This window comes from Calonectris borealis, chromosome 4 (genome assembly GCF_964195595.1).
Source record: "Calonectris borealis chromosome 4, bCalBor7.hap1.2, whole genome shotgun sequence".
Classification (NCBI taxonomy): Eukaryota; Metazoa; Chordata; class Aves; order Procellariiformes; family Procellariidae; genus Calonectris; species Calonectris borealis.
In genome coordinates, this window is record NC_134315.1 from 60,698,251 (window position 1) to 60,719,369 (window position 21,119).

A 21,119-nucleotide genomic window follows, 5' to 3' on the forward strand; every position below is an offset into this window, starting at 1 on the left:
TTAAAGAAGAATGACAAACTTGAATGTAGCTGTTGTTATGGGGGCAAGTTCTTGTCTGGCCAAATGTCCAATTTCAAGGAAGTTCAATGTAGTTAAGAGGCACATGCCACTGAATCTACATCAATTTATGTCAGCTCCGTATCTGGCCTGGGACTGAACATTGCCTCTTTAGAACATGCAAATTTTCTGTGTTGGTCATGCCCATAATTTCTGATTTGTTTTTAATTATACCAAAGAAGGAAATAAACTCTGCGTCCTTGCAAAATTTTCATGGCTCTTCTGATTCGGGGTGTTGCAGGGTGTAGTTAATGCTCTGAAAAGGCTTCGGGATTCCTGGATGAAAGGTGTGATGAAAGAAGTATATTGTTATTGTTTTAGGGGAGGAATCATGCTACTGGGTAAGCCTCTGTCACTGAGACTTGCTGGACTTGTTTGTTCTGACTTGCCTATGACTCCTTTCTTTCCTAATTTGGGAGATAAAGCCTCAAGTCTATGCTGAGATGCAGCATAGTGCGTTGTGGCGTTCGGGACAGTGCATTTCCCAGACAGAAGAGCTTCTTGCTGACCTCTCAGTGATACCCAGAGGTGAGTGCCACAGCCTTCTGACTTGCTCCTTGGTAGTTTGGGCAGCATGGCTATATTATGCATAGATTCATAGGGCAGTTTGAGCTTTGACCGAGGGCGTGGGGAGAATGGCACTAGCTCTGAGCTTCTGATTTGAGCTGCCTTCCATACATCAGTAATCCTTCTGATATTTCGCCCTTTTTCCTCACCCAAAATGCATTTGTTTTCTGAGAATTCCCCAGCTCCTCTACAGCATGGTATGGTGACAAATCAAGGTGGCCTATGGCTACTGAAGGTTGCAGCAGGGGAGCAGGTGAGAGTCATCTCACTGTGCCCTGACTCTAATCTGCTCCTCGTGCTAGTGCGGTTAGAATATGTTGCAGTCACAACCGCTGAGCTAATAGCGTGGTATGAGAGGGTGAGTGGAGTAAAGTAGGTAAAAGTAGCTTCTTGTGCTCTTGTTTATTTTCATGGGCTTTGTATGCAGCCAGTGAAGTGTTAATCTGTGCAGAATCAGCTTGGAAACGCACCAAATCTGGCACCAGACCATTTCACCCACCCTGCCTTGGAATGAAAATCAAACCAAAAACGCATAAAGACTATAACTGCTTGTTTGGTGTCTCGCTTCTGGAGTAGATTTCAACCAGTCAAAGTGGGATGAAGGAAGGCAGGCAGAACTATTTTCAAAGGCTGAAAAGCAGAGATCTACTGCTATATTCTGGGACTGCTGAACCAGCAAAATAAGATACTTGTCTATGACCAACACAGCTAGAAGTGGAAATCTGAGAGGTAAAGATGATGTAGAAGTTGTAGAACTTTATCCTAAACTGATTGCTATCAGTGGTCGTGTACTTAATATTTACTTTACACTGGGATGGCCTCTCTCATGTTCATGCAGATTGTAAAGTCCTTATGTAGTGAATAGCCCTCCTAGTTCTACTAAAGCTTATTTCAGAATGGGAGTCTTTCTCAAGATGTTGGCTGTGGTAGTCAACTGTAGAAAGATGCGTTATCGATCAAGGATATTTCAGTTGTTGGCATTACAGCTATGTCCCACAGACTGTTGTAGAAGTACGGGAGGTTAGCTCTATCCCAACAATTAAAGAGTTCATAACCTCCAAAAAGCTGTATGCAAAATGGATGAGTAAGGAACAACAAACCTTTTGTGCTGATTGCAAAGGTGATCAAATAATCAGGGAAGCCTGTACGAGCAGCATTCTGGTATCATGGATATAGTTGCTGGTAAGCTCTGAATTAACACATCCCAAAGACTGAATGCTGCCCTTGAATCTTGATGCAAATGACAAGAACAGTATTTGGAGCTGTTGTCTTTACCCAGCTGAAGTGTGCTCCTGGGAAGCAGTGAGACCTTGGTAGAATTGGATGGTTAAGGGGAGAAGCTCAATTAGTAAGTGGCAAATGTATTAGTGATGCTTTATCTGACTGCAGAGGGGTGGCATGCAGCACCTACTGTTTTTGTAGGATGTTTGAGGGTGTGGGGAGATCAAGCTGATTCAGCGTGACGCATAGAAGGACACACACATTTTGTTTCCCTCTGCAGATCCCTTCAATGTTTGGAAGTCTTCCATTGTATCAGAATTGCTTTGGGAGATATCATACATTGAGTGATTGATGCTGGTAGGTAACTGACCTCATCCAGATAAGGGTCTTGCAGTACTTAGGCAGGCACTAGCTGCTTCTGTTTCGATGCCCAAAGTAGTAGAGGTTGTTGTCCCATTCTCTTAGAAGTGTGTGTGTCCCGAGTATGCCACAAAAGTGGAGGAGAAGCATTGGGCTGGTGTGATTGCTGGTGGGAGTGGAATCAGCATGTCTTGCTTCGTGGCCCTGTGCTTTTGCTACAGGACTCCTGGACTAAGCCAGATGTATTTCAGTTGCTGCTATTCCCAACCACCCTGCCAAGGTAGATAGCTTCAGGGACCTAGTCTGGATTTTCAAATTGCACTCACCAGGCCAGCAGATTAGTCTGTTCAGTTGTCTTGTGAAAGGTCCCATTTCTAGGAAGAGTGATTGGAGGGATGTGCCTGAATCCATCTTTGAATGGAAAAACTGGTCATGGCTATAAATGTAGAGAGACCCCCATCAGCAGATGTGCCATCCAAGCTCTGCCACTGGCTCTTCAAGAGTATTGGAATATCAGTGAGCAGGGATATAATAATAAAAAATATAATAATAAATGTATTATAGGAAGACAGCAGCAGATCAGATAGAAGAGGTTGCATGTTTTCTTCTATGCAGAGCCTGGCAAAACACTTTCAGTAAACAGCTGGTACCAGAAAAAGATTCATCTAAAAGCCAATCTAGGTTGGGATGCTATGAGGGCTTAGCTTAAGAAGTCAAAAAATGTCAAGGACAGATTTGTAAAACAGAACAGGGCAGTTGCTCCCTGCATATCCAGCAGCTCAGTGACGAGGGTGTTTTCTTAGGACACAGATGATAAAGTTACACTTTCTTTTCTTACCTGAAAAGACATTTTCTGATCAGTTTTCTGCTATTGTTCTTACTGAGGCTTTTGATAACACACAGTAGCTTAACTGGAAGAGATGGATAAGGTCAATATAGTGAATCAAATCCTGTCAGGCAGAGGTAGGAGCTGAACTTTCATCATTTGCATTGTGAATGAACACAGTAACCTTCTAGGGAGTTTGATACAGGATGAGAGAGGAAAAACAGCTTGTTACCTATGTATTGTGCTTGCCTTTTGCTTTCGGGTAAATGTTGCAAATTGGAAGGTGAAGAATTCATTTGGGGTTGATCAGAAACCCAACCTGAAATCCTATCTGGTTTCACAAGGAAGACCAGCCAATTTTAGCTCCTTAAAAATTTCAGTACAACTCTTCTTCCTAATGTGCCAATAACCATTAATGTAGCTTTTCCTTGCTGTATTTCACTTATTAAAATATTCTGTATTGAGGCTTGATTTAATATATCTCTCTCTAAATGCAACTTTACTGTGTTCAAAGTAATTCTATACGAACATAGCTATTTCCAAGATAGTTCATTCAGATTAATTTTTTTCAGTATGGAGTAACTTTTTAGTGATCAAAACACATTCTTTGGCTCAGAGCCAAGGGGTGTAAACTAGGAGACTTAATAGTTTGCATTTCCAGACCCAAATGAACTGTGATATGAAATTGTCAGCTGCTGCTGTCTCCATGGGTTGTCTTGGGCTCCTTGGGAATGAAGTGTGTTTTTAAATGAGAACAGGGATTGCTGGAGGAGGTCTAATGTTCATCCATATATTGCCAAGATAAGCAATTTTGTACTGAACTGAAAGATCTTAGGTTTGAAACTTCTTGCTAATTCACTGCAGACTGAAAGCTGCCAGACACAGACCGTGAGGAGGTGGTTTTCAGAGCAGAGAAGACTCAGCCTTCGAGATTTCCTGGTGGAGTCTGGCTTCTGATCTCTTGTTAAGGTTTGCTCTCGAAGAATGAAAGTTATCCTCATCCATGCTGGAGGATGAATGCATTGGTGTTACCTGAATTCCTCTGTCTGCCCCCTGAAAGTTAATTCGCAGCTTACTGGAGTTTGGGCAGTAAAAAAATCAAAGCATGTGGTATAAGGAAGCAAGAAATGTGAGGCTGTACAAAATACCTGACTCTGGAAGGCATCTACACAGACAGCTGTGGTATTGGGGGTCTTCTGAGGAGAACGCCTATCCATTAAGCAGTGCCTCTTTGCCACAAGAAGAAAGAAAGGATGCATCTATGGTTGAAGGCAATGAGATCATCTCTGCCTCTGCATTCATCAGCACTGCAGAGGATCAGTGTTTCTCTAGCCAGTGAGTGTTGCTGGGTGGAGCAGAGTTTTCTTGGTTACTAGAGTGCAGAGAAGACCATGCAGAAGTCTGATTCCTAAACAGGGGGATCCACCTGCCACTGAATTATTTAACTACAGAGATGGATGTCCCAGACACAGGAATCCCTGTCAGGTGGTTATTCTGGTAGAGCATGACAGTCCTGGCATAATAGCAAAAAGCCTAGGGGGGCGAAGGAGCTGGTTGGAGGTATAATGTGTGTGATTAATGACTGAATGCATTGAGTGGACATAACCTGAACAAGAACTGTCTTTCACTAAACATCCTAGTAGGTCTCTGCAGAGGCAGGCTCACCTAGTTGTGAGTGTGTTTTGTTTTGTGAATACAGCCTCTAGCATGACAGTGTCAAAGGCTAGAACTCCTGGGCACTACTGGAAATAGATGCTGCTCTAATATAAGCAATACACACTTGGTGTTGCCTGCACTTGAGCTGTTCTTCAAAGAGTAGAGGATAGCTGATTTGGGGTCAAACAAGACCATTTGCTCCTGCGTTCATGCTGCTTTCTAAAACAAGTGGAAAAAAAAAGATTAGCTATTTCCTAAAAAGCTAAAAACAGGAGAGTTTTTCTTTCCCAACGCTTCTGCACAACTGGTGACTAGCATGTCTGCTGATAAAATAGACCGAAAAAAAATGGGGGCTGCTGAGCTGGGTCCTGCACACAGGCATCACAGTTGAAGGATACATACTGGCAACTGTACACTGTGGGAGGAGATGAGGCTTGGTGCTTCCATTGCACAAGAGATTTTTTTTCCTGTTCTGGTACTTATCTTAGCAAGATGGAAGTTGAGAGCATCCTGCTAAAGGGAGGAAACTGTTTTGGGTTTGAAGAGGTATTTCCACTTTAATTTGTGTATCATATATACAAATTAATTACTTATATGAATGTAGAAATATACGGAAGTGCTTCCTTTAAACTGTTTTCTTAAAAAAATTTAAAGTGAAATCAGTATCAGAAGCGGAGGAGGTTACTATTCCTCATCTCCCATGTTTCCATTTCCCCCAGCACTGCAGCAGTTCCTAAGGTATGTTTCCCCTTGCAAGGGAAAAGTCTGTGTGACCTGTGGAGAGCAAGCAGTTCTGAAATGTTGGAGGAGAAGGGGGTCTGTGCTGCCAATGTTTGTCAATCTAGCTGGTATTTGCATGAAAAAGAAACAGAGGCAGATTGAAATGGAGGACAGTACTGCCTGCCAGAGCGCGAGTCCCACAGGCAGCGAGATGCTAGTTTCTCAAGTGTGAGTCTTAAGCTTTTGTAGCTTAGGCATAAGGCCATGTCTTGAGGAAATCTGTCTGTATACAGTTCAAGAAAGCTGGTGGTTATGAAACAAGAGTACTATTGCCTCAGTATCTGCAGAGTCAGCCATACGCCATCAGGGCTGTGCCGCGTGTTCTCTGTGTCAAGAGCAATGGAGGGATGTTGCTGTCATTGCCATTCAAGTGGAAGCACACTGGGGTGGGGACAGCTGAAGCACAGAGAACCAGCCTGATTGAGACTGATGGCAGGGACTCAGGCTGGAGAGCAAAAGCTCTCCAGTGAGGAGAGCAAAGTCAGATGCTAAAGCAGAATCTTTAAAACATGAGAGGTGGGTAGCTAAGGAGGGGCAGAGGCATATTGCCATAGTGGGCTGTTCTGGTTAGCCAAGGGGCTTGCTGTCAAGGGCAGTAATTGGCTGCCCATGAGGTATGATGCAATTCCATGAGCTAGGACTGTGAAAGACTGAGCTATGAGATGAGGATGGCAATGCTCCATGGGAGGCTGCAGCATGTCAAAGAAATTGAGGCAGAACAGTCCCACTGGTCTCAGGTTTTTATCTGAATCTCTGTATCCGTTAAACCTTAATGGATAATGTATACAGTGAAGGTCTAGATGGTGAGAAGTCAAGGCCTCCATGGAACCATTGAGTTCTAGTCTGTGTATATTACGTGCTTACTGCAACTTGCAGTTTCCAAAGAAAGTAATCTTGGCCAGCCTGGGCTTTCAGACTCCTATCAACTGCCCTACAGTCCATTTTGCAAAGCCTTGCCATCAGGGAACTGACCCAGTCTAGTGGGGAGACAGCTAGATTTGGGGAAAACTTGGACTGTGCATTGCCAGAACATAACTTTGCCCAATAAAGCAGGCACAACAGGAGAGGTACTAGGCTTCTCCGTAGCATGTGACTCTGAAGCAGAAGGCTTGATCCTGGTCACCTGTTCTGTCTATTTTGGTAACACTAAGCTGCTGCTTGTGACCACCTCCAGTTGTGGTGCTGACTGAAGCTACCCTGTTTAACTTTTTCTTTCCACCTGTTTTGAGTGGGTAAAAACTTGCCAGCTTCCCTTCTTAAGCAATGGACTGGGATACCTGCCAGCACTCTCACTAGCCAAAAACAAGGTTTTATGTGAGGAGATTAAACTCTGAGTTGCTTCCAACTTCCCTGTCACTTGCTGAGCACACCATCACTGTGTGCAGACCTCTCAGCAGCTTCCTCTGTGGCTCTATTCTTTTTTTTTTTCCTAGTTTCCCTTGCTTACCAACTCTTCCTTGTAGCTTCGCTCAGCTTTCTTGCCCTCAGGGCAGAGTGTATAACCCCATTCTTCTCTCCCACCACTTCACGGTCTTTTACTGTCTTGGATTTGTGCATCATACCCTTGCCTTCACTGCTCATCTGCCCCCTCAGCTCATTTCCTAAGATGGAACCTCTGCTGGTGTCCTGCTCTGCTTTCACTGTGATTTCTTCTTTGCCATCTTGTAGTCAGAAAAACCTGCAAAGACTTACTCTTTCTGCCTGCCTTTCTGCCCCTTCCTGCCCCTATTTCCTCAGATGTTGCTCAGAAATGGCTGTGCCATAGGCCTGAAAAGGGGAAAATAGCATTTAGTACGTCTTGTCCACAGCAATACAAACATGGATCAGTGGGTGTAAAAACAGCATGGTGACTAGCCAGCTGAGTCCCTCCTCCCCAGAGCTGGCTGCTGCCATTTGTCACTCCAGGCACCTTTGAGAGATTATCCCATATGTTTTTTGTGATACCCTGTACTAATGCCAACCATGATGTAGAGACTCAGTGCGTGGCATGACAACAATTACTACATAGTGTGCTGTGGAATTACTGGGGATCTGAAATAATTGTCCTTAAGACTTTGCATCATCCTATAAGAAAGCTACTGAGGACATGCGCAAAAATGTAGTTTTCCTAATGTTCTCTTGCTTAATGCTGCACAGGAGGACATAAGTGGAGGAGAAAGGCTTATGTGCCTTTGTCCATGTGTGAGTCAAGTTCCCAACCCCTTTACAGGTCTGCTGTTAGCTTTCAGCGAGTCATTAAGTCTTGTTGCCATATCACATTTACACGAGTAGCTATTTCTCTCCCCTCTGACAGACTGTCTGGCAGGAGATGGGATGCGGTCTCTTACAGTGTATGTGTGGTTTTGGTGCAATAAAACCCAAACCCTGTAGGGGATCAATAAATGTTACTACTCATACCAACTAAAAATAACTCAAAGCTGCATGTTATATGGCATGTCTGGTAGCCTAGAGTATCCTTGGTGCAGAAGTTATTTCGTCAGTCATGAATTATTACATTTATGTTCAATTTAAGCACCTCTGTGGGCAGTCAGCTGCACTTGAAATCTGTGTAATATTTCTTGATGGGAAATTGTCTCTACTAGCCATACCTGCACAACTCTAGGCTTTTTTCAGGGGTGCATGTGAAGCAACAGAGGCAAGTTAGAACACAGGAAATTCTGACTAAATATAAAGAAAAAGCTTTTGCCGTGAGGGTGGTCAGAGACTGGACCAGGAGTCCTGAGACACTGGGGGATCTCTGTCCTTGGAGAAACTAAAAACTTGACTGGACAAAGCTTGGAGCAACCTGCTGTAGTGGGACCTGGTTTGAGCAGAAGGTCAGACCCGCAGGGTCCAGAGATCCTTCCCAACCTACCTCATTCTGTGAGATTTGTCAGCTAAACTAAGCTGTGCCAGATATGATTTGGGTCAGGATGTGCTATTGTCTTTGTAATAGAGTTGAATTTCTCCATGTTGTTGTCTTCAATGCAGATAGTGATCCAGATGGACAGAGCAACGAGGCGTATAGAGCCATGGAAGATAGCAGTCATCGTTGTGTCGGTGATAGTAGGCTTAGCCCTCATCATTGGCTTGATTACATTTTTTTTGTGCCACGGTAAGCGCACCAATCTTTTTGTTGTCACAAATGTTCAGGAATCTGTTGTTTCACTTGCTACTGTGGTCTTGCCTGATGATTTAGGTTTACAATTCACCCCTGGTATAGAATCTGCATGAGAAAACGTTCTAGACCCTATTGAAGATCTGAATTGATTAGAAAACCTGCAAGAATACTTAAAATGTCATTTACCTGAAGCAGGGATTTAAGTGTTGTCTCTCTCTGTTTCTTGTCTTGCCCTGGTGCCTCCACTGGTATCCATGGTTAACCAAAGGCTAGTAGTCTTCTGTGTAAGTCAGGGGTGTGTCTAGTACTCAGGCTATGCATAGTAAGCTTGGTCTTGAACAGGGTTTTTTCAGAAACTGAACCTGACACCTCTAGCTGAGGATATTCCAGAAAGAGAGAAGGCAGAGGTTTAGGCTTTTTAGAGCCCACAAGTCAGTCCTGGTTGCCAAGGGCCCAGTTTCAGTAGCAGATGAATGAAGCCAAGTCATTCCCAGTCTCTGAGATACCAGTGTGAGGGGTTTTGAAATGCCGTCCTGCTGGGATGGAACTAATCATGTTGCTGTCACAGCTCACCGAGAGTCAACAAGGCCATGGCTTGCATTAGGACACTAGACAGAGCACTAGGCAGAGCTACAGCTTAGCTTTACTTACTTTAGCTAACTGCATTATGGGGCCCCTCTCTGCCATTCACCTGAGAGCCAGATTTTAAACTTAACCTGACTGCTGAATGGATGCAAACAGCTCTGGGCCACCTGCCTCTGAGGGGCAGGGACATGCCAGAGTGCAGCTAGGGAGGAGCGAGTGTGTCTACTGAGTCAGAAGGGACATATGTGGGATGGTACATCTTGTGCTGTGCTCACCTCAGTCTGATGAGAAGATGGTTCCCAGAGAAATGTTGTAGTGGGTGTAATTTAGAGCCACTTGGGATGGTCCTCAAAGTAGAAGTGAGCCCCTAGCTGGTCCATGGAGGAACAGGATGGTCCAGAGCCTGCTTTTCCCAAAGTGCTGCTAAAGCTGTAATTCTACAGCTGACAGGGTCACAGCCAGAGCCTGGGAGCCTTACTTGTGCCAAGCTCTGTAAGGTGCTGTACATGTCCGAATTGTACTGAAGGAGATAAGCCACCTTTCCTTTTCCTCTCCTCTGTAGATCAGGACCGATACTACAATGCATCTTTCCTAATTACCAATGTCAAGTATGACTCTCAGTACGAAAGGCAAACCACAGAAGAGTTCAGGCACCTGAGCCAAGAGATTGAAACCATGGTAAGCTACGATGTTTCTCTGTTTCTGCCTGACCTATAGTGAAGAGTCCTGCGATTGCATGACTGGAAATAAAGAGTCAGAGGTGATTGTGCCTCATCCTTATGCGGCTGGCCTTACCTTTCAAATCTTACTGTAGTGGGTTAAAGATGTATTGCTGACTGTGCATAAGCAGGTGGTAAGCACCTGCTGTCTGTTCCAGCAGCCCTGTGGTGGAACAGGCACCCTCAGAGCAGAAGGGACAGCAAAATCGGCCAACTCAGCTGTTTATTTTGGTTCTGCATCCTCTGATGGAAATTTAGCAGTAGCTTTGGTGTAAAGATGGAGATCTGAAGGCATTTTCTTGTGTTTTGGAGGCTCACGAGACTGTATATCTTGAGAGCATGAACATATTACAGGTGTATTTTAATACACTCTTCTCCTTTAACAGATATCTGCAGTATTCACGGGGTCCTTTCTAAGTAAAAGGTACATCAGGTCCCATGTTGTCAGTCTAAGGTAAGTAATGTGAAGGTCAGGAATAAGCAGGGGTGTGATAAATATCCTTTCTTCCTACCCCTTGACCATATGGAGTGTGCCTGGTTGTTTATGCTTGGATTACACCAGCAGGATGACTAAGTCTTGGCTGGTTGTCACTCTCCTTTGGTGCTCACAATACTGAGCTCAGTTACCCTCAGAGGTCAGCAAGGAAGAGAAATTGGGCCTTATACTTCTGCAGATTGATTACCTCAACACCAGTTGTCTGTGGCTGTGATGCAGTAACTGAATTACTAGGTGATCCCAGCCTTCACTACTAGTTAAGGGCTTGAGAGATGCAGAATCAGCTCTTTATTCCACTTAATGCTTCCTGTAGAAGCTCAGGCTGGTGTTTACCCCTCTGCTTGGTGTACAGCAGAAGGTGGCTATTTTCCTTCCTCAGGAGGAAATTTATTCCTCTCACAGGAATAAATGATTCCACTGTGAGATACCTGGATACAGAGTTGAAGGGAGGAGGCAAGTGGGACGTATAGGTATAAAGGTCCAGTGTGAGAGCTTTTAAGTCTTTCCTCCCTGGAGTATTTATGTATCACTCTCAGCGATAAGAGCCATTGCTTCCCTCTCCTTCACATTACTTTAGTTTGGACTTGTATTTCTATAAGGCTCAATTCTGCTGTGGAATATTTTTCCCTAGGCAGCAAAGAATGCCAGACTTCCCACAAATGTCCTTCTTCACAGCACTTCTGGGCTTTCTTGCCCTTTTACCTGTCTCTAGATGGAATGAGCCATATCCTTAAACTGTTCTACATTGTTTTCTGCTGCTGGTTTCTTCCACAAGCCTCCCATACTGCATATCAACTGAAATTACAGAACTTGGGAGCTAGACTTCAAGCAACCTCTTTACACCTTTTAGGTTGACCAAACAGTGTATGTCTTCCAAGCTTTTTTTCACTACAAATACCTTGTTGTGCAGCTAGGCACTGGACCAGCTTAGCTACATCTCTGCTACATCTCAGTTGGTTTTCCTTTAGACTGTTAGTCTAAAATATTGGGCCCAATATTTTATACTGACAGTAAGTGATCATGCCTTGCTCTGATAACTCAAAATATTGAGATTTTTGTCTCTAGATACAATGGAGCTAACTGGCCAATGAATGGACAAGTGACTTAAATGGAAAGAAATGCCAAAAGACCTTTGTAACTTCTGTGGCTCTAAACTGGGTCTTTTGCATGGCTGTTAGGAATGGCTTGTTGGATATCTGTTGGAGGATTTTAACTTGCTATATTGTTCCTACTGCCATCTGTGTCCTACTGACGCTGAGCTGCGTGGAGGCCAAAGGGAGTGATCCCTCCTCTCCTTCTCAGCTGTACTGCTTATAACAGTTCCCAGAAAATTCCCCTCTGATTATTGTAATAGTGAGAACAAAGCCTTTTGCTGCCTGCTGACATGTCATCATCTTCTTTTACTTGTGCACAGCTATGCTGTTTGTTCTATACATCTGTGCAGACCAGACCTGTTCTCATATAAAGAAGGCAGACTATGCAAAGCAGAACAAAGAGGATTAGTGGGCAAAGAGAATGACACCACTGTGTTTTTGTTGATTTGCAGCCCAGATCCTGGCGGAGTGTTTGCATCTGTTGTTCTGGTATTTAAATTTGCCTCGGCTGACAATAAGGCAACAAGCTGGGGTCATATCAACAGTGTGTTACGCAGAAGGCTGAAAACAAGCTCCACGTTCTTGACTGTTGACCAGTCTACCCTTAGACTCACAGGCAAGTGCCTTAGATTTGTGTTTTTAGCTTGGAATTTGTTCCTCATACTTTGCTGTTCTTAGTGTAATGAGTTTCACTTCAGTATGCAAATATGGGCTATTCTTGTTTTTTACTTTTGACTTTTGAAAATTGTGTGTTACGGCTGACAGCTCGGGAACTTGGAAGAAGCAGCATGAAAAGAACTAAAGCATGCTGGCATTGATTTATGAGTGTGAGCTCTCCTCTGCGTCAGAGGCTCTCTCTGTGTGACCTAGCTCTGTTGAATGAGATAGTGCCCCCCCAATTAATCAAAAAAGCCTGACTTTGTGACCATGGGTTCACAGATTACTTTAAGGCACACAGTGAATTGGACAAGAACCTGTATTACCAGGTACTGAAATGCAGAGTCCTCAAGCTATTAAAAAAAAATGCAAGGCTGAGATGGTTCCCTTCTCCACCCCCTGCCATTTCCTTTGTTTATTTGACAGATTGCTGTAGCAAGTGTTCATAACAAAATCCTGAGGTTCCCTGGGCAGTAATCCTCTGCCATGAATCTGTCGCTGGTTACCATCAGAATCTGGCAGAGGGTTTTCTGTAGGAAAGAAATCAGTAACGTTACAGTTTAGCTCCAGTCAATCTCAGCACTGAGGATTTGTGAAGACTGTTTTGACCACCTTGCCATACTGAACGTAAACAAATGCATGTAGGTGTTTATATCGTGCACAGCCACCAGCACATGTAGATGTTACTTGGACCTATTTGCAGTCATCTGCTGCTTTTGTTAGCTTTGAGCTAAGGCAAGAAAGATGTATGCTTTGGCCTTACACTTTTGGTGAGGAACAGAGGCTTAATTGAACTTCTCCGACAGAGCAAATTACTCCTTTTACCGTACTGTCACTCCATGCAGCAATGCAAGCCATTTAATTTGTGTTTGCTGGGTACAGGGAGGGAGTCTGTGCTAGATCAGATAGCAGTATGAGATACTCACTGTGGTGTTTGCTTTTCATTTCAGAGTTGAATAAGGAAAAAGGAGATAACCTTTTAAACAACTGTAAGTACAAATGCTTTATAGAAAAAGTCCAGGGATATGGTGCTGTAGGTTCTGTGTGTACAAGATTCTTACACTTTTGAGATGCAAGTTGAAAAAATAACTTGTTAAAGATACTAGAGCAGTAGACAGTGCATGAGCCAGGGAAGACTTCAGCTTATTTTCTTGCAGTCAGGCTGGCTCTGTAGTGTTTACAGAATCAGACATTCTGACTTGGTGGTGGGAAGCACTTGCTTTAATGTTGGTTATGGGAAGAAGGGGCATGTAGATGAGCTGCTGATAGTGAGCTTTGCACAAGGACTGCGGTTGCTGTGGGCCAAGAGTCTTGCTGGAATCCTTCCAAAAACATTTTCCCTCCTGCCCTCTCCTCCCTCCAGAAAGGTTTGGCAATAGGTGTCTGTCAGATTTGAGCTAAACCTTGCAATATACAGGGAAATGCCAGAGAATGGGAGAGGGAGAAGAGCTGTCCACAGTGAGAACAAGGCAGTGGCACAGCCCTGGAGAGGGGCAGGTTCTCATTCTCTCCCCTGTTCTGTGCTTTCCGGTGAGGTCTTAAAGCTCCTCTGGAAACAGGGAGACAGCATAAGTCCCCTCCCTACATAATCTCGGAGCCTTTGAATGTTAGCTTTCCATCTTTAAATGGATTCTGAGAATTAACTGGTTTGGATCTAACTTTTTTCAGCTGAGTAATACATGACTGTGCTGTTGGCACAGCGGCTATAAGTAACTGTTGGAAGAAGAGGACACTTTTTTTTGTTGCTGTTGTCAAGGCTGACCTAGAGGTGACCTGACAAAATCCTTTCTTCATTTGCTTAGTTTGTGGGTGGATTTTTTGTTTGGTTTTGTGGGTTTTTTTGCAAACTAGTCTTCAGCAATTCTGTGACATTTAAAGCTATACTGACTATATTGGTCTTGCCTTTGCTATACAGGTGGGATGTAATAAATGATGGGAAGATTGCCTCCACTGAGTTCACAAGTGATGTGCAGTGTCTGTCTTGTGCATATTTTGGTGGTGATGTGTGTATTAAAGCTTAGAGCTGCCCTGGTGTGGTTATTGTTTATGTGGGGGTTCCTCAGTATTTTCATACTCAATTTTTAAGTAGGTTTTTTTTTTTAAAAAAAAAGGCAAACTAAGGATATGCTTTTTTTTCATACAGTACCAAGAGAGGTTTAGCCTTTAGATGAAACTTACATGCCTTATTATGAAAGCTATATGAATTTAAATGCTTAGGTTAATTATCAGTGCATGTCTTTGTGCCTAATAACGTGTGTGTATCTGTATGCACCGACACACTAATGGCTATGTATGTTACCTTTCCCTCTGTACAGCTCTGGTCAAACATCAAAGCAAGGTTTATAGAGGCAATATTTTTTTTTAAGTAGGTAAACAGTTACAACTGGGGAAAATAAACAGTGTCTCAGATATACAGCCTTCAGTTCCCATGGGAGTGCATATGGGCTTGTGTGTCTGAAAACTGGCGTAATGAACCAAACTTCTTTGTTTGCCCCACACCTATTCTGAGATGCTTGTAACTATGACTCTTGGTTTCCTGCTATTGGAGACCCTGCTTTAAGTGAAGGCTGTCTCTTGACACCCCTGCCCTGTTATGCCTGTGCCTGCAGGCATGTGGCCCTTTCCCAAAGCAACACCCTGATTTCCCTCAATAAGCTAAAGCAGAGCTGCCTTTTCTTTGACAGGCTGTGGAATACGAAGACAGACATTCTCCTTCGCAGGAGTGGAGAGAATAGTTGGCGGGCAGCGTGCGAGGGATGGGGAATGGCCGTGGCAGGCTAGTATTCAGCTTGATGGGACCCATCGCTGTGGTGCATCAGTGATCAGTAATACGTGGCTAGTGACTGCAGCCCACTGCTTTAGAGGGTAAGTCATCAGCACCTTTCTGATCCTACAGTCCTTAGGACTCTTGGATGCTCTGACTTTTTGTGGCCCACTAATGTCTGTATCTGCTGAAAGATAATGAAGTTTGGCTCTTCTCTGTCCTGTTAGGGAAACCTGACCACATTGTGTTTTCATGCTTAAATGGAGAGGTAAGCTCCTTTGGTGATCTTGTTTTGTGTGGCTGTGACATAACCTCAAATATCTTACAGAGGAAGAGATCCTCGGAGGTGGACTGCCAGCTTTGGAATTCTGCTGAGACCTCCAAAACAGAAAAAATTCGTCCGAAGAATTATCATTCATGAAAGATACAGCAACTTTGTCTTTGATCATGAATATGATGTGGCTGTTGTGGAACTTGCCTCTGCTATTGAGTTCACAAGTGATGTGCACAGTGTCTGTCTTCCTGAAGCATCTCACATTTTCCCAGTGAACACTTCGTGTTTTGTCACAGGTTGGGGAGCTTTGGAGAACGATGGTGAGTGTCTCTTGCCTTCCCGTGCCCTGTCACACGTGTATCTGAGAAGATTGCTGTTAGTTTTATGGGCTTTCTTGTTTATTTTGGGTTCCTTAGACTTGGCGTTTGATAGGTGCATGTGCCAATGATATACTTGTGGACTTAGTTTGCTGGGTTTTTTTCTGGCTTGGTCAGTGAATTGGAATATGGGGGAAAGACCCTACAGGTTAGCCTTACAGGAGTAAGAGCAGCTTTTTTCTGTTGCTGCATGCATTGTGCTGGTTGAATACATTCTGTTCTCCATTCCCACTGGCCCAATCCCTCTGGGTTTAGCTCTGACATGAGTTCTTTCACCATTCAGCTTTGTCATAGATTTATCATGACGGTTTTCATCAGTTATTCTCTCTTTGGTCAAAAATCAGGCTTCAGGTCATCCAATGACTTGAGTGAGCTTTGTTCAAATTAGTCCATGTCATTGAGGTTAGAGATGATGGGACTATAAATCTGTTTGAGAGCCATTGAACTATATAGGTTGTGTTTCATGGTAGACTCTTGGGGTGTATAGTGATTGTCCAAAGCTACATTGCAGTTAACCGAATGGGTCTTCCCAATGATATCAAGGACGTATCTTGTAGCCTACAGTTGAATTCAGCACTGAAACATGTACAAAAATCCCTTTGCCTGTTATGCTAAAGAGCATCTGGTGAGGATGAAAGATGGAGAAGGGTTATGTTTGGGAACAAGTGAAGGACTTTGCAAGGGGTGAGGGCCGGGGGGGACACACTTCTTCCTAAGACATTGTCTGGGTAGCTCCCTTCATTGCCTGTAATGGCAGAAAAGCTGTAGGAAAATCTGGCTACTCCTAATCCTTGAGTGTTTTAAGTTGCATACCCTGTCTGCAAATTCTAATGCCACTTCTTCTAGGCTATAGTGTTAATCAGCTTCGACAAGCAGAAGTGAAAATTATAAGCACTGCGACTTGTAATAGAAGACAAGTGTACGCTGGAGCAATAACACCTGGAATGTTGTGTGCTGGATACTTGGAGGGGCAAGTGGATGCCTGCCAGGTAAGTCTCTTCAGAGGTAATAGTAAAAAGGAAATAGGTGGGATGGGAGGTGATGTCTCCTAGAAATAAAATATACTTTGGGGGATCTTGATTAAGTTTATGGGGTTCAGTATCTTGACAGATGTAAACGAAGAGCTTCATGGCTCATGGGCTGAAGTCTGCACTTAGGTGCTTGGGATTTATACATAATGCACATGTGAAAGAATACAAATGTGAGGGTGTGGAGTGGGAGAGGCTGAATTAGACATAGGCTGTCAGCCTCTGTCTTGTCAGTAAACCATGTGGAGGTTGAATTATAGCTGTGGTCTAGAGACAAATATCTGTCAGTTGTAACAGAACAATTTGAGGCTTGCTGCATTAGCGAGGTGAATGCTGTTTACTTTGTTCCTGCCTGTTGACATTTTTCTCCTTAGGGTGACTCTGGTGGGCCACTGGTGCATGCGAACTCCAGAGGAATCTGGTATCTTGTGGGAATAGTGAGCTGGGGAGATGAATGTGGCAAGCCAAATAAACCAGGAGTGTACACAAGAGTGACTTACTATCGAAACTGGATCAACTCCAAAACAGGCATCTGAAACCTGCAGCGGGTTAAGTTTTGTGGGCTGTGTACGGCTATTCCTCTGACGCGTTCTGCTCTGTGGTTACCCTCTAAACAGCTGCTGGCTTAGCTTGTGGTCGTGTATCAAGTGCCAGCAAGCTCGGAGTAGTCTAGGACTTGAAATTGGTTTGGCCTACAGCCAGACAGGAAGGGACTTGATCCACGTGACAGCTGTTTGTTCAGGAAGTACTCTGTCAAAGGGAGAACTGCCTTTGTCTATATGCAATCTACTGACCTTTTTTTCTCCATGGCCAAATGTCTTGGCCCCTTCTTTTATACCCAGGCAAAAGCGTTTGAGCCTGAACAATCATTTACCAGCATCCGAGACAAGTTACAACTAAAACTTGTAGGGCCCGCCCATTTGCTGTGTGCTCCCAAGGCCCCATCTATCTGTAGACCAGCTACAATCCAGCCCCTGACTCGACTGCTGCGTTTCTGAATTCTTCTTGAGCTTTTTCCTGCATCATTCCAGGGAGCATACTCTAATGAAGAACGGAAGATGGCTTAGAGAAGTCCTCGTTCCTAATATCACATCAGACTGTTACTTAGGTGAATAGAGGATTTTTCGTTGCTGTGTTGTCCTGAAAAAGGAATCAGTGGAAAACACCAGCTTCTGTCCACCTTCTTTGAACGCGTGTATGTTCACCCACTCATCGCTTCATATGAACAGCCCCTACCACAGTGTTTGCCGTGAGAGGGATTGCTGGACTTAAGACCAAAAACCACTTTATGTTCATTCCAGTCTGTTGTCATATCAGACTATTTGGCTGAGTTAATTTCCATTTTTAACTTTCCAGATTGTATTGTTCTGAATAAAAGTCCTTTTATTGGACTGGAGGATTGTAACAATCTCAGTATGACCATTGCCAAAAAATCCCCTCTCAAACTGCTTATTCTTGTGAATGCTGTTCTCGAGTCTTTATAATTTAATATGTGCATCTTCAGCTGCATCCTAAAAAAAAAAAGCTTTTGCGTTATGGTGGAAATACCTGTCTCCTTCAGAGCAGGGCAGAACTTCTGACTGACCCAGTAACCTTATGTAAAGATCTCTCTCTTCTGTCAGGAAGAATTGCCTGTGTCTCATTGCCAGACCATGGCTAACTCATTTGATCTCCACTACACAAAATTCATATTCTCTCTGACTTCATGTTTTCAGGAGCCCGTGTTTCTGTCTGCCAGGTAGATCTCAAACACTTTCTATACCCCAGCAGCAGAACATGCCTATTCCTTGTGAGGATGCTCTCCTTGGTGTGTCTGCAGATGCTTTCCAACACTTTGTGTGGATGCTGATCCTGACAACAGCAAGTGCTGTGGTCTTAGTTGCTAGATAATGAGCCACTCAATTGCTCTCTTTTCCCTCTATGGTCAGAAGAGAAAGAACTTGGTGAAGGAGATACCGGCCACACTGCTAAGACTCGGAGCTGGTCCAGCGTGGTAAGCAAGTGAGAATCTTATGCCAGGCTAGAAAAGGCAAACAGCAGGCTTTTGGCATGCTCATAGTTAGAAGATCTGGGGGAAACAGGTCCTCAGTGATTACAGTCTTAGGATCAAAGTGTTGTCCAAACTGAGTACAAGTCAGTTGACATAGTCAATGGCAGTTCAGGGGATCACCTCTGGACTATGCAGCTTGCTGTAAACGCTGCCAAAGAGAGGAGCAATCCATCGAGTTAACAGAAGTATTTTGATTACGCATCCTGTGATCTGGCTGCTTGCCATTACAGAGAACTATGCTTTTCTAGAGCCTCACTGGAGGTACTGGAATATTTGCATGCCCAGAGAAGGTCTGAGTAAAAGACAAGGGTCTGCAGCTGTTGTGTGTTCTGTACTTGAGTGTACAGGAAACCTGGCACTTAAAAAAATTTTCTCAGGGAACTTTTCTTGTGGAATGTTGTGAGCTTCAGAAACAAAACTTGGTGACTTAACTTCTACATAGGGAGTAAAAAGTGTCAGACTGGTTCCATAGTCTGTTAAGCCCAACAAATCTCATTTTAGTCCCTTAAGCAGAACATGGCTTTGAAGTATATTGCTCGTAGAGGAAGTTTAAAAATTATGTATGACAAGTATATATGAATTTTTTTCTTGCTGGGAGCAATTGTCTTACCAGGACAGTGAACAAAATTTGATGTTCACGAAGAAAAGCATCATTACAAGATGCCATGGATTTCCAATTCCCAAAGCACTTTAGGTTTGGGTTTTCAAAGAGCGTAATGGTTTCCTCATCCTGCTGGATTTCATTGTAACTTGGAAACTTAATATTCTTAGGCTTGCAAATCCCAGCTATCTCACTGGTTCTTCAAAACAGGTAAGTAGATGTCCAAAAAATTTTATTTTGCATCTGTGAACTTTCCAGTTGTGCTTATTTTGGGTACAAAATCAGAAGGCCTTAAGCATTTTGTTCTGTATCAAGGGCTGCAGTAAATATCATTCTCCAAAGTGGTGCACACAAGGCTGAAAAAGTGAACTTGTCATTTGCTTAAGGAGCTACCAGTTCTGAGCATCTACTCAGAGATCTACAGTGCCCGAACCACCTTAACGCTGAGTGCCAGCGTTAAGCACAGTGCAGCCAGGAGGAGTGAGGCTGAAGAGGACCTGACATCTACATGGTGTATGTTTTGGGAGCCTTTATTTTGGACTGCCGTGTGGAGTTTTCCTGATAGCAGCTGGAACAAGTCTTCTGATCCAGTTTCTTCTGGAAGCAATGTAGTTTACATGCTCTGAGACCTCTTGGTGGTGGAAAGCAGTATCAATGGGGACTGTCAAGAAGAGCGCTTGAAAGAATACCCCTCATCCACTGGGAATGTTGGTGCGGATGGATGTGATGGGTCTGAATCCCTTACTCGTGGCAAAGCGTTGTCTGGCTTTTCCTGAGGGAAATTCTAGAAACCTGAAGCAATGCAGGCGGCCAAAATGTTTTATTTGGTTTAGATGGCCTAGCAGACTTCTATTTCTTCTAAGCTGCAGTGTCACGTATTTATGAAGCCACAAGCTCATCTTCTCTCAGCCATGTTTTTGTAGGAATTAACATCTTCACTCAAGGCAAAATGGGATGTAGCTAACTATACAATCATGCATGACACGCAGGAACGTAATTTATATGTAAATTTAATAAAACCTGTTAAAAATTTGCCTTCTGTTTCGTGTACTTGTTAATTTCCTGTGTCATGGTAAGCAACTGTGAGATTGGGGACTCCTGTTTTAGAATGTGTTACACTGATCCTATACCATGTATTTATGTACTGGATTTTATGTAGTCTTAACCATCTCGTTGTATTGACTTTTTAGAAGAGCATAACTGGAAGAAGAGCATAACTCTTAGAAGAGCAAAACGCCATCCAGACTAGGACAGAATTTACCCACCTGGCCAGAGGTTACCCAAATTTATCTGCAGGCGAACAGGTCTCATGTCAGCCACTAGAGGGTGAATTGTATTGTATAAGAGCCTTAAACTCTTGGCTGCTGGTGGTGCTCTGTTTCATCTCAATAGAGAGGATCTGGAGGACAAAGCACCGTGTCCATGTTGCCTTGAAGATGCAGAGATGCTACACGATTGTATTGCAAAGTTTGAGGAGACTACGGCCGTTCAGCTTTTAGCATAGGCCTCTGCAGCACTTTGTGAGTTTGTCTTTTCCCCCATCAGAAAGTTGGCATCAAATGCTCCCCTTTAAGTACATTAAGTACAGTGTGCTATGGCTGTGAGGAAGGGGCTGAGCAGGTTTTGCCTGCTTCTCTGCCACACCATAGCCAGACCTTTGTCTGTGGAAAAGTAGACTGGAAAGGCACATTGTCAGGTATTGTTGGCATTATGGGTCTGTTTTCTCAGCTCATCAGCCTTCTTGCAAACAAGATAGCAAAGAGCAGCCGTAATTTTGAGAATCTGATAGGACGGAGGTGTGCAGTGGCATACAGCTGCTGTTTGCTTTGCCCTCCCATTTTGACAACTTCTGATGATTCTTGTAGATCAAAGACACTTACCAGACTTCTTGTGCCTTTCCTGTCAGG

The 21,119-nt window shown here is 43.7% G+C and overlaps 1 protein-coding gene across 1 annotated transcript; it reads left to right on the forward strand.

Moving 5' to 3' along the window:
* The first annotated feature begins 492 nt into the window (after positions 1 to 492).
* Positions 493 to 17,097, forward strand: LOC142082490 (transmembrane protease serine 11E-like). Its single transcript, XM_075150611.1, is given in 10 exon segments — positions 493 to 585; positions 8,438 to 8,561; positions 9,715 to 9,830; positions 10,258 to 10,325; positions 11,914 to 12,077; positions 13,069 to 13,107; positions 14,803 to 14,983; positions 15,211 to 15,476; positions 16,380 to 16,522; positions 16,936 to 17,097. Coding segments are annotated over 10 exon segments (1,356 nt in total).
* Positions 17,098 to 21,119: the final 4,022 nt, after the last annotated feature.